Below are 13,827 nucleotides of genomic sequence, written 5' to 3'. Positions count from 1 at the left end.
AATTTTTAAGTCTACATTGGGCTTTAGTTTAAGAGGACTTTAATGCCATGTATTGCTGGAAGAACCGTGATCCTCATTTAATCTGCAGCATGTACACTGTTTAGGTAGAAGCTCAGTTGAACTGTACTGTTGCAAGTGCTTCAAGTATGTGAGAAAGGAATCTATACTGTACTTTCTCTCATATAAAATTATGGTGTTTATTTTTTCCATTTAACCAAACATCATGACTATTAAAACCATGATTGCATGATTTTTCTTTTATTTTTCTCTTTTTGCCTCTATGCATTTAGAACTGCTGAACATAAATCTGTTGCCTTTCCCCCATAAGTGCTATCATGTGTATATTAGACATTCCATAGAATGTCTCTGTAGAAAATAAAATCTTCCGGTTTTGGGCTCACCTCCTTTGAATATGACTGTTTTATTTCATCACGTGTGTCATGAAAAATTACTGTTATCACTTACTTTGCCTCTTTCTATGAACTGCATTTTTAAGTAGTTGCTGAAATTTATTAATTCTTAATTTTAATTATGAATTGGTAAAAACTAATTTATGCAAATGAGTTGGAAGTGAATTTCCTTAGTTTAAGAACTTAGAGTTGTATTTCAAGACTTATGCTTTATGCTAGAAGATGGATATTTACTTGTTACATTTAGAGCTTACGACACTAGCAGAGCAGTCCGTTCATATTTTTTAGGTATGTTTTCCTGTAGTAAGACATTTGTCATTCTTGCAAGACTACAGTTTGTTTTACCCTGTGCTTCAGGATCAAACTGTAGCAGATGTAACGATAAGACCCAAAAATGGAGAAAAATGTTCCTTTATTTTGTATCAGCTAATGAAAGTAGAAATATGTTGTTTATCTGCCACCCTAAAAGTGGACCAACAGAGGCTTTGTTAACACAAATGTGTAAAGTTTTGATTATTTATTAATATTGTGCTCAGATACAACTCTATGGGGGAAATGTATTCTTACATTGTATAATACCTCTGCTTTTATTATACTATGCGTATATAAAGACGTATGGTTACGTAGCGCTTAGTAAGCCTGAAGGACCTGTTTGGCCTAATGTAACTGCTTTGCTTGTATTTCAGGGAAATTATCAATTCACTGCATGTTTATTGGCAATCAGCAGTGGTTGGTAAGCAGTCATTTGATGTTTGTTTTTAATCATAACAGGAATTTCCATTTTTTACCTTGACGACCTTTCCACCAGGCTTTCTTGTCCACGTTGGTGGTGTTGTCAGTGCACGGTCTGTGAAGCTCCTGGATCGTATTCACAATCCTGGTATGTTAAGAACAACTTCCTTGCCCAAGTCCAGTCGTAATGGTCATGTACTTCTAATCTTTATAACTTTTTAACATATCAGTATTTGAATAGATGCAAATCTATTCTAAAACTGTATATTAAAAGCAATATTTTTCAGACAATCATTTAAGCTTGAAAAATAATAGTTATTCAGAGGGTATGTTTTTAGTGAGTAACTTTTCAGCAAGTTAATGAAATAGTAAAGTACTGTGAATCCAGTAAATTTGCACTAAAAACTGTCTTTGAATTATTGAGGGTTTAATTATTTTTTTACCACTTTTTAATATTAAAGCTTGATGCAAGTTTTCCTTTCAAATAAAAATAAGATGAAATACTTGATCTTAACTGTGAATGTTTTCTAATTTTCAGCTCCATGAAATCCTTAAGGACTCATGACTACAATTTAGCTCAATACATGTTTTTAACCTCTTTTGATAAAACCTTTACAGCTTTGTTTCTGTTCTTAAAGACATAGACTGAACAGTACTTTAAGATTTTTATTTAATATTTACCTGGGAACCCCAGTACTGGAACGTGTATTTTGCATGTCCTAGTTCTGACATCAGAATTAAGTGACTTTTGACCGTGAAGACTTTGTTGTTATATTCACTGAGACAAGCCAAGGAATACTCTGCAAGAAGTTGGAGTTAACAGTGCACTTAAAAATGCAGACAGAGGAGAGTAAAAAATAGCACCTGTAGTGGTTTTGCATGCACTAGTCAGGAGTAATAAAACAAAGTGTGTGCAAATGCATCTTTAAAAGCAATTTAAAAAAAAAGTCTTTTTTCCTTTTCTTTCTTCTTCCTATGGCCCAAGGCAAGTAATTCTGCAAGCAGGTAGATTGCTGCTGATCTAAAGATTCAGTAAACTGACAACGTGAAATAAAATCTGAGACTTAATTTGAAATAAAAAACCCTACTTCAAGGGATTTTTTAAAGCATATGCGTACACAATATTGTTCTTTTTTGCCTATTTTTAAGGTTTATTTACACAGTGGAGAGAAGATTAAGAGAAATGTCAAAGTATAATTTATATGTGAGTCCTCCCTTTCTTTGCCACAAAGTTGTCTTAGGCTTCTGTATTTTCAACAGATTTCTGATACAGGTCACTTATGTGCAAAATTTACTGTGTGATAAATTTATTTAAGAAAAATGAAAAAAAAAATCAATTTTGCTCAGAAGTTTTAAAAACTAATTTCTTGCATTATGCACTCCTTTATTTTTACTGACTGAAAGCAGGATAAGAAATAAGAGAAGAGAGAGATGCATATTTGCACAACTAAGTGGCTCTTTGCAGTGTTTTTATGGGACTTGTAGATTGCTCCTGACAAGTGAATGTAAGATGCATGATACTTTGAACTCAGTATATTGCAAGACAATGAAAACAAAAGGGGGAATGAAGGCACATGGCTATGGAAGGGAAGGTGAAGAAGTAGAAAAAAAAATTTCTGATATAGTGATGATCATACTAGGCGTTTGAGTCAAGTCTGTAAAATATTAAAGGAAACAAAGTGGCAAATGAATAAACAGGAAAATGTAGAAGAGGAAAGAACATTTGAAGGTGGATTGAGAATTTATCAATAAGACAATAATTGCTATATACTGTACACTTTAATCACGCCTAGTGCTAGATTGCTATAGCATGCTCCTTTTTTCCCTTTCTATTTCAGCCTCTTATTAACTCTGCTGTCTGTGTCTTTCCAGTTCCTGTGGAGTGGTGTTGTCAATTGTGTTCTTGTTGGTAGTTTTTTTTCACTATTCTGCTCCTATAACTGATCTACTAATTTGCTGTTTTGAACTCAGCCTTTGTCGGAATTATGGGTAACACAAGATCATACAAACTGCTAGACTGGAATAGTTTCAATTCAGGTATTTTACTAGTCATTCAGTACTACATATGCTGACAGAAATTATGGCAGCTCAGTGAAGTTCTTAGAAATGCTGTAGGATATTTAGGTTAATGCTTCAAATTTAAATCTGTTTAATCATTAAATGCCTAAATGTCTTGTTTTAATGTTGTTAAAGGCTTTCTTTAAAATTGCAAAACATTGTTTTAGTATAAAATAGTATTGCTAAGAATAATTTAATATCAATCTGGAAAGCTGAATGTTCAGGTGATTATTTTGTAGTAGCTTTCAGCTCAGTGTCCATGAAGCAAGTAATTTAGGGAAAGAGAATAGATTCTTGTTTATGGAGTTGAGATCAAGTCAGGTGTGAATTAATTTTTTTTTTTTAAATAAATTTTTTTGTTGGTTGGTTGGTTTGATTTTTGGGGTGGGAGCTGTTGGTTAGTTTTGTTTTGCATGAGCTTGCACTTTCTTCAATGATGACTGTACTTCTGTTAATTTCAGGAAATCAATGAATGTGTTTGTTCTAAATAATAGATATAAAAATCGTCCAAGAGAATGGAAAATAGACAAAGAGGACTGTCTGTTTAAAGAGAAGGGTAGTATGTAGTCCGGGATTTGTTGGTTCATAAATCTTGTATTGTAAAATGCAGTTAGCTTGCAGGACTTGCAGCATAATCATTTGAACTTTTTAATCACTTTAACACCTAACTTGAAAAAAACCCTAATTTTCTATTTTTTATGCAGTTTTAGGGATCAAAGTGTGTAACTTCTTTATAGAGCTGCAGAGAGAATGGATGAGTTGATGATGCAGTCTACATAAAAGCTACCTAGAGTACTGGCCTGGTAGGCGGAGAAATAAAGCCTTCTCCCCCCCCCCCCCCCCCTTCCTCTGGAAACGTAGCATGCTTTGGAAGGAAGGCAAGCATAACTTCTCTGCATATAATATCCAAGCCAGCAGACCTTGCCAAACTTTGATGTTTTTAAAGCTGGCACAGTAAAAAGGTATAAAGGTGACCTCTGGGGGTTTGTTTCTCCTGGAAACAAACTTTCCTTCTTCGTACTTCAGTGTTGCAGTGCAGCTCTGTGTCATGCTCTAAACTTCAGTTTAAATTATCTATATACATTTTTCATTTTACAAATAGTTCAATAATAGGTAGCGCCAAAAACTATTGGCTTGTTTTTGTGTCCTTGTTCCTTGCTACAGTAAGCATCCTGTAATATTATAATTATGAGGTTTTCTGGTTTTGTTGGTTTTATTTGCTTGTTTGAAAGTGATAATCTTTTAAAATTAATTTTACTTTCTGTATGAAAATAATATTATGAAATTCTCAGATCTGTTACTGGTATAGCATAGTCTGATCCAAGGTGTTAAAAATGTGTCGAAATTTTTCATTTTGTATGCTACCTTGAAAAGTTTGAATTAATTGTTGCTTCTTCGAGATAGTGTTTAGTAGGATGTTACCGTGGAAGAATTTTATTAGCATAATGGAGTAAATGAGTTACGTACAGACACTAAACGTACATTGAGCTAGGCTAGAAAGTGATCCAGAAATGTAGGCCTAGGAAGCTAAGAGGAAGTCATGAATTCATTTCTTGACACAATATCCAAAACAGTAGCCTTAATTTTTTAGAGATAACAGGAAAAAGGAGGCGCGCATATATATATATATATATATATATATGCATATGCATTTTACACCCACAGGTGGTTGTTACCCAAAATTTTGGGAGTAGAGAGGTCTAAACCAAACAGTAATTTTAGAGTTAATATGTCACTGAGAACTGTCTGTATTTCTTTTGCCTTGACATGTGTCAGCAGTTCTGTAGTAACAGTTTTGATTAATCCTACTGGTTAGGGACTGAGCAGGTTATGCTCATATTCCTGGAAGTATGTTTCTTTTGCAGTGCTAAGTGTGTTGCTGAATGAAGAAGAAAGGAGGAAGAGAATAGATCAGTTGTTACATATGATGTATGATGGATAGTAGAGTTGCAGATTACATTGCAAGTTAACTCTGTTTTAGACTGGAATAAGGAATATGCTGTGCAGATCTGTTATCATTGAGAAACCAAAGGAGAAGATTCCTATTCATCTCCCCCTTCTAGAGCTTTATTTCCAACTCTGTCATTGCTGGCTAATACTTGGCCTGAAGGAGAGCAGGGATTTATACAACTTAAGGAAAACAATACCACATCTTTACATTACATTCATGTTAGCAAGAATGTAATTACGACCATAAGTAGGCTAAAATTATTTTCCTTTTTGAAAATGTTTGGGCTTCATTTAAGCTTGCTGGTAACCTGTGTAGTTAGAAGGATATTTCTTTTTTTTGCCAATGGCAGGGAGGCTTGTTTAATTAAGTGTGTAAGATACAACAGGACCATCTGATGGTGATGAAAAGTCAGAGGTTTGAAGGTGCTTGAGAAAATCAAATGTGGAAGTAAAGACTGACTTTATTTCATGAATGGAAAAGAAGCTACTTAAACATCTGGGAATTGCATACAGTTCAGTGACAAAAATGTTTAAATGTTTGTAAAATTACAGAAAGGTGATGATCAAGATCAATCTGCAAACTAAAAGTAGAGAGACAAGAGCACAAATTCATAGAGAAGAGGGCACATAGTACAGTGGAAGAAATACTCTGGTGCTGACTCTGAAAGAGGATGTTAAAGATGTACTATAAATATAAAAACATAAAAGGAATCCTGGATCCAGAAGACTGGATCTTTGTTAAAGTTTCTCCCTGAGGTTACAGAGAAAAGGTTCCTTAGGAAGTTCAAGGAACTTGTTGAATAGAGACTGCTTTTGCATACAGCTGTTTCATAGAACTAACATATACAGTGTTCTGACATAATTGCATTTTTAAACTCCTCGTTGAGGGAGCTGCTTCAGCAGTGATTCTTCAGCTCCAGTAGTCAGAAACATGGAAGGAGAAAAGATTGTTAATAAAATTCCTAAGGATCTCCTGAGCTCCTTGTGTGATATCCAGACTTGCTGTTGGAGTGTGAAATTCTCCAGAACTCTAGTTTTGTATATGAGGAGATGCAAGAGGAAAGCTTGAATATGTTTTTGTTCTGTAACTGAGTGCTTTTCTTTTACAGAAATACAAACATATAGTGAATGTGCAAATTACATTTCATACTGCTGTCTGGGGTGTACATGTAGCATACTTGTAAGAACACAATAGAAAATGTCAGAATGTTTTTGTTAGTGTCTGATGTGGCTATCATTCAGAACTAGTAGAAAAACAACATTTTAAGCTTGACCTCCCACCTTTTCTTGGAGAATTTCCAGGTTGACTTCTTGTACATCAGTGTGTGTTGATATGATAATGGGAGGTAAAGGCAGTTGTCAGAGGCTTTTCTGAACAAAGTGAAGGGTGTGATGTTTTTCAGTAATATTTTATTCTACTTTTCTGCAACCTTTCCGAGGAGTGAATATTCCTAAATGGTTTTTATGGTTAATATGAATGGTGTTTGAATATTCTTTTTTGAAACAGATGCACTCTTATATTAATGAAATAATTTTCTTTGGGACTGAGCATTAATTTTCTTTTGGAGAGTTCTGAGTAGCTATTTATGTAACTGAACAAAGGGTGGTAACTGTCAGTGAGTATAGAATAGTATTCCTATGTTCTGTTAGAGATTCATAAATTAATAAACTTGGCATTTAAAATCTTTGTTTAGAATTCTTTGCCTAATAGTAAGTAATGCTATTTAATCTGTTCATATTGATTTAAAAGTCTCCCTGAAATTTGGCTAATGGTGTGAAAGCCATCATAGACTGGCACAAAATGCACAAATGCTCCAATAAAGCTGTTGCTTATTGCACCACTACAGTTTGGTTTTGAATTGATAGTACATAAGAGAGAGAACATTGGTCTTGCACGTATTGTTATTCTTGCACGTAACTCTTCCTAATTTCAAAATACGGGCCTTGACTAAAACTATTATCTTGATACAGTTTCCTTCATGGATTACAATGAGTTTTTTCAGCCTTATGATGTGTCACTCTGTGGTTGCAAAGATATGGTTGTAGAACTTCTTGCCTGGCTCAAAATATATTACTGTTAGAAGAAAACTAGAATGATTCTAGTTGAAAGGACACCTTCCTAACTACTACATAATTACAGGTAAACATGTCCTTGTAAAATGTCTACGGACAGTATTGTAGGAAAATGGCAGATAACACAAGTTCTAACTGACCCTAGCAGGTTTATAGAAATAACTCTGGTTAAATGTTAATGGGTAAGATCATTATCTGAGCTGAATTAGGCACAAGAGATTTTCCTTCTAAGTGCTAAGACTGAAGTTCCTCAATATACCATGTTTCTTATAAAGAAATACCAAAATTGGTTGGGTTTTTTTTTTCTGGTTCAGTTTGTACTTTGGATTCTGTTAGTGCAATTTGTCTTTGACCTTTTGCACTAATATTTTCAGTGGTCTTTGTAAGTTTTGAGTTTTTGGTCTCTCTTAATGCGATCTCACTGAAGTTGTGAACTTGCTCCAAAAGGCACTGTAGGAAAGGCTCCTTGGATGCAGAAGTTCAGAGAGGCTTTTCTGACTAGTTTGTCTTAAAACAAAATAAACAGTTGTGAATGTATAGAAATAATGAATGCAGAGGTTCTGTGAACGTAACAAGTAAAAGCCTGAGGAGTGTAAACAATGAATAGGAAATACAGAGGCAGTATCATTTCATGCCAAGTAATGCCATCCCATTTCTGCAGTTGTGCAGTGAGGTAGATAGTCTGTGTGGCAGTCAGCAAGAAAGCAGCAATCTTGTCTGTGAACATCTATCTGTGTTTGTTGAGAGATGAATTTTTTTGTGTTTAAAATTCTATATGTTTCTTTCAAGGACTGTGTAAGATAAATTAGTGTTATTGTTGCTTGTTTTAAGGTTCCAGCTAGTTTGGCTTCTTTAAAGCTTTAAATGATACTTGTAGTTAATTTTGTGATACTAGTTATAAAATAGATAAAATGTCGTTTAAGACCTGGCTTATTACAGCATAGTGTCTCCAGCTTTGAGTAATAGCCCCTTTGTTGCTGTCATTTGAAGATGTCCTTTGAAGATTGCTCATGTTTTAAAATAGGTTGCATTTATTGTGCCAAGATGACAAAGCAACAGAGAGATAAAAGATAGAATAAGTAGTTTCTTTATTACCTAGTAGCTCTTCAAAGTGGCACATCTTGCCCTTGTTACTGTAATAGGATCAATTAAGACAGATTCCTAGATCTTCTTTAGTGTCCTACTCATCTTATGATTAGAGGAAACTTATGCACAGCTGTGAGGACTTCACCATTATAGGATGAATGACTGATCGAAATAATAACTAAAAGCTGGAGTGACAAAGTTACATATTTAGGCCTGGCACACTGATTTTTCCAGAGACAAATTAATTTCCGATATTTAACATTTTGTTATGTCTGGGCAGTACTTTTGAACTTTTATAATTCTAAGGAATATGGTGAAGTTTAAGCCTTCATTTTTAAGTTTTACCTTAATAGTTTAAATTTAGGTTTAATTTTTAATATGTACATATATAAATACTCTGAACATCTTTTTTTGTCTTCAAATGCTGTATCTTTTTATTTTAGTTTTTAAAAATTTTATTTAAGTTATATCAGATTGTGGTTTCCTTTAGCTATAAATTAAATTATTACCACAGTTTTGGTATTATTGCAGGTTTGTTGTTTTGGTTTTTTTGTTGGTTTTTTTTTTTTTTTAAAGATGATACTTTTTTACAGCTTGTGCTGTTCCTATCAGACCTTCATCTACAATTAAAAGCAAAAGGTGTAGGATATATTACTGTTATGGCTGTGTAGTTAATGCTTGGTGGTATTTGCAGCAGATTTTGTTGAACCCGTTTATGGAAAACTATTGCCTCAAAGATTACTTTTAATATTTAGAAAAGGTTAAATTATGCTGTAGTCTGTCCAAGTGATTCTTGTATATTTATTCCTAAGATCAATTACATATATAACTTGCAATGTGTGACTGATAGACAAAGTGTAGAACACTGGAGGTTTGCTTTTTTCGGTGTGAAAATCCAAGTAGTTACTCCCTTTTTTTAATCTGGGACATTGTTTAGATTTACAAAGTTGAATTAGTTTAGGTCACAAATGTTATGTCACAGTGGACTGTATAAAATACTTGTGTTCAGTGATGTCAGTCATAAGGCTTTCAAGATGCTAATCTTTAGGTATCTGAGTATTTAAACTGTTCCAAGGAATATTTACTTGAGATGAGGAACAAATGCAGGGAGATATCTCAAGGCTTGCTGTCGGGGATGTTGAGAATATAAAGTTGTTCAGGAATATATGGCTGAGGGAGTTAGCTGATTGGAAGTTAAGGTAGGATTCCAAAAGCCAGATTTTGAAGTAGGATTTTTATAATTCCCTTTTAGGGGTGAGATAGGTAAAAAGATCTCCTGATCCATTTTAAAATTCCTTAATGGAAGTATAATTCCATATGTTCCTGTCTAAATTACAAATACATTCACCCATATCAGAGATATAGAAGCTATGGAGATTCTGTTAATTCTGTTTCATACTTAAAGTAACTTTTTTTTTTCTTTTGTAAGAAAAAACAGAGTATTCTCTAGCCTCCTAGCAGTGATACAGGTTTTTCTATGGAATTCAGAATATAAGAAAAGAATTCAGGAGTTTTAATGGGAATGTTACTAAGAGGAACACTTTGCTGCTTCTCCATCTTGGGGTATATCTTGGTATTAAAGCTAACACTCCTCACTAGTGAGCTGCCACTAAAAGGAATGATGCTGTGTTTCTGTAAGATTTCTGCCATGTGCTCTTGCAGTCCTCTGGTGGTCATGTAGTGATTTGGCCTGACTGACCCAACAGAAAACCAGCCCTGCAAATGAATGGTTTTGTGTTCAATCAGCCAGCTGAAATATCTCATCCTGTAAATGCATGAAAGCTGGATGTAGTTTTAATCCTGAATGTTCTTAAAATTGTTTCTTCAGTAATTGAAGAATTTCTTTAACGTCCAAACTTAAACCTGCTTTTTTACTCATTCAGCAGTTTGGGCTTGAGAAGTGAGATACGTGTTCTCTGACCTCATCTGGCAGAAAAGCACTGATTCAGTATTACTCTCCAGGCTGGATGTTTTGTCTGTAGTTTAAGCTTTGTAGGAGTAAGTGTACCTGTTCTCTTTGGTGGTGTGGTTGCACTATTTTCTGCTGTTTTAGTGTATCTTAGTTTTCATTTGATAAATCCCAATAATCTGCTTCCTTCAGTTTCCGTATCATAAGCAAAGTTTTCATTTTCACATCTTTTAGTCTTAAAGATGAATGTAGGGAGTAATTTTAAAAAAAGGATGGAGTGGCTTTGAAAATCTTTTGAAAGTTTTAAGGTTAGTCTGTTGTAGGTTTAGTTATTTGCTACCCAAGTTTTGCGTTTAAAATTTACAGACAAGGGGATTTGTCTTTTTGTACACTTATTTAATTGTTAAATATTTTAGAAAGATGATAGGAAATGTCAATATTTATGGGATAACCAGAGATGATTAAATTAAACTTCAAGGTCCAGGGAAGGGTGCTTGTAAACCTAACAAAGGTGTCTCTTAAATAAAAAAAACAAATCTACAAAAAAATCCCACACTTTTTTCTGTGTAAGCTGATTAATAGGTTTTAATGAAGAAGATACAAGAATAAGGGCATAAGGAAGGTGTGGATAACGGCTCTGCCTAGTGAAAGACTCAAAGATTGAATTTGAAAGAATATTATTGGTGTTTCCATTGCCATTTCTGAGACAACAGAACAGTAAGTCGTTTGTAGATTGTGAAAACTTTCATAGTATGATTGTCATCCTCATTTCAGAATGTTACATTATAAATGTAAATTTTTACTAAATTACACAGTATTAAAATAGGTTGAAATGAATCATACAGTTCATACTTCAGAGTAATTGTCTCAGGATGTCTAGGGATTCAGCTTTAATACAGTAACTCTTGAGTATGATCTGTGTAATCAAGAGACCATTCTTCTTTATTTTTCTTCAGTTTTTAAAAATCTGTGTGGACCTAGCATAATGCAGATTCTGGCTAAGTCTTGAAAGGCCCTGTACAAGTGAATCTCTAGAAAATAACTTTGGAAAGGTGCTGCTTCTTACGAATCAGAAAGTGTTAATAGTGTCTAGGGTTATCTCCAGGTAAAAGATTTGGACAGGATGTTGTCCTGTTGGCAATACAGCCTCATAGAAGTCAACCTCATATTTTGAAGGAAAGACATAGGTGAATTGGTGGTGGATAGAACTGACTCAAAGAACATTTAGGGCACAAAATAAATACAGTGCTGTTTGTATCTTCTAAAGGTGTTTAATAAGTTTGGAAAATTTCAGTGCGAGGAGGTTTGAGTTGGCACGATTTTTATAGAATACTGTACTGTTGACAACATTGTTTCTCAAGTCTTCAACTCTAGAAAGAGTGTGCTTTGCTTCCACTTTGTTATAAATATCATGCCAATTTTGAAGCATTAATAAAAGTAGGTTTAATATTCAGTCTTTGGTTTCCAATAAAGGGCGCATAATAGCAGTGTAATTTTTGCAAACTTTTTTGCTTAAAGTTGTAGATAAACCTTGCTATAAACTACTCAGTAGATTTGCTAGAAAAGCTTGTGACTGAGTGCTATGTATGCTTGCCTTTTTGCTTCCACCTAGAATCCAGGGCCATTACTTTCTGTAACCATTTCAGTGAGCTGCCATAGTTTTCAGTCTGTACTGTCACCTGATCCAAGCATGCGCCAAAATACCCACCGTTTCTGGCTACTGTCTGCTGAATCTGCTTTGCAAACCCTTAGTTCTTAAGCTTTTGCCTTAGCAAAAAACAACAACAGACACTCTTACGGAGTGTACTGGACACATGCCATCCTGCTTCCCTAACTCCTCTAATTGTTTATGTAAATCCTTAGCTTTACTAAACTTGTAAATGCTACAATGGCATCCCCATGTGAAATTGTGTGGCTCATGTGTCAAAAAAGGCTGCTTGTGAAAATATTTGTCAGAAGAATATGAATGCTACACATTGCACTGCATTCAGTGTTTTGTATCAATTTATTATTGCAATGTCATGGTGTTTGATTTTAATTGTAGACAATCATTTTGTGTTTTAATATGCAAAGGTAAGTTCCTGTAAACTGTGAATGTACAGTATTTATATATAAACATACTGATTCATATTTTTGGCCTCTTTCTGGAAGGAAAAAATACTCAATTAAATGTCTTAAGCAGAGGACCCAGTCTTCTTTACAAACACTTGTTTATGCATGACTCGTATAGACATTTTTGAACTTGTGCAATAAGAACTTGTTGGATTTTTTGAAAGATATTGGGCCTGATCCTGTTAACTGAAGAAAACGGCTGGAAAATTGTTCTTATCTCTAATAAGAATGAAAATGATCTATTATATTACTGTAGTTAATAGTTTTGTTAATTCTGATGTTGAACAGATTCTTAAAGGGTTAAATGTTGTGTTAGCAAGACATAATGTTGCGCAACCTCACAATAATATGTGCTTTCCATTATGACAAGGCGTTCTTGTAGATAAGTTAGGTGAGAAAATTGTGTTAACTCTCTTAGGAACTTGTTCCTAACCCTTAATTTAAACTATAATTTTTTGTGGAGGAAAGTTAAATGTTTGCGTAGAGTTTGGGACCCGTCACTATTTCTACCTTTTCTGTTCCCCTTAAGCATATCTGTTCCCTTTCAACATTTCATTCTGTTTCAGTTTTTACTGTGGCTATGTGCCTTTTCAGTATCATATTCTTGTTTGTAATCTTATTCTTTATTCCACAGCACTTCCCCTGTTCATCCCCAGTCGCTTCACCTCTTGCTCACTTTCAACTCCTTCATCATGACTTCACATTTTCTTGCACTTTTTGTCATAGAAGGGTCGTTGGTGACAAGTAGGAGCAGTTTTTGCCAAATGGTACCTAAAGGTGTGAAGAGAAAAGTGATGATTTAGTAAAACTGGCTTTTTTGTCTTTGTTTATGTCTAGAAAAAGGTTACTTCTCCTTTGCAGGTGTTTTTCTGTGAAGTACAAAAATTTGTGTGGCTGTTCAGTCAGTGTTTATAGCCAGCTGCCTGTGATCAAGTCTAATTGAGCAAGAATTGTTCTGCATAGTCAGTGAACCACTTTTCCTACTACCTATACTTTTCTGTTATAGAGAGAAACACACATTGATAAGCAATCTTCTTGTCCGTGATTGGATGGGGAAGGAGGAATTGCTCCCAAGATCCATGTCCATTCCACCATAAAGAGTTAGTGATAACATTTACAGAATGCGCATGTGGTCTCACATCTCCCCTGTAGCTCTCCATTTTGTCAGATGTTGTAGCCTTTGCCTTAAGATGGATTTCCAAAGTTGCTCCATTCACCTACCACTGCTGCCATTAACTGGTGGCAGCAATCACAGCCTCTGTTCAGACAGAGATGCACATGCAAAAGAGAAGACATTTCGCCTCCCACTTTCCTTTATGTGTACCACAAATGGTTCTCACAGCTGAGTTTGGGAACTCCAGCCCTATCATGTGATGGGTTATTTCTGCATGATTCTCAGCTTGTGAAAGCTGAAAAGTGTGAGACCTTGCTAGCAGGTACTCCAGCCATCTGAGTCAGGATTACTGTGTATCATCTCAAGCATTTCATTTTCCCAGT

General features: G+C 34.6%; 1 protein-coding gene across 16 annotated transcripts in view; it reads left to right on the top strand.

Moving 5' to 3' along the window:
- The window catches only part of C2CD5 (C2 calcium dependent domain containing 5), a 69,902-nt gene that overhangs the window by 25,432 nt on the left and 30,643 nt on the right, over nt 1-13,827 (top strand). For 13 of the 16 annotated variants that reach the window (XM_050911286.1, XM_050911154.1, XM_050911067.1 and 10 more), the window contains one exon: nt 1,182-1,290. In XM_050911286.1, the coding sequence (XP_050767243.1) occupies nt 1,182-1,290 (109 nt within the window). Of the gene's footprint in view, nt 1-1,181; nt 1,291-3,113; nt 3,180-13,827 lie in introns of all 16 variants that reach the window. The other 3 variants (XM_050911114.1, XM_050910764.1, XM_050910451.1) reach the window with 1 other exon arrangement.

This window comes from Gymnogyps californianus, chromosome 1 (assembly GCF_018139145.2).
Source record: "Gymnogyps californianus isolate 813 chromosome 1, ASM1813914v2, whole genome shotgun sequence".
NCBI lineage: Eukaryota > Metazoa > Chordata > Aves > Accipitriformes > Cathartidae > Gymnogyps > Gymnogyps californianus.
Note: the sequence above shows the minus strand (reverse complement) of the source record. Positions and strands in the feature narration are given on the sequence as shown.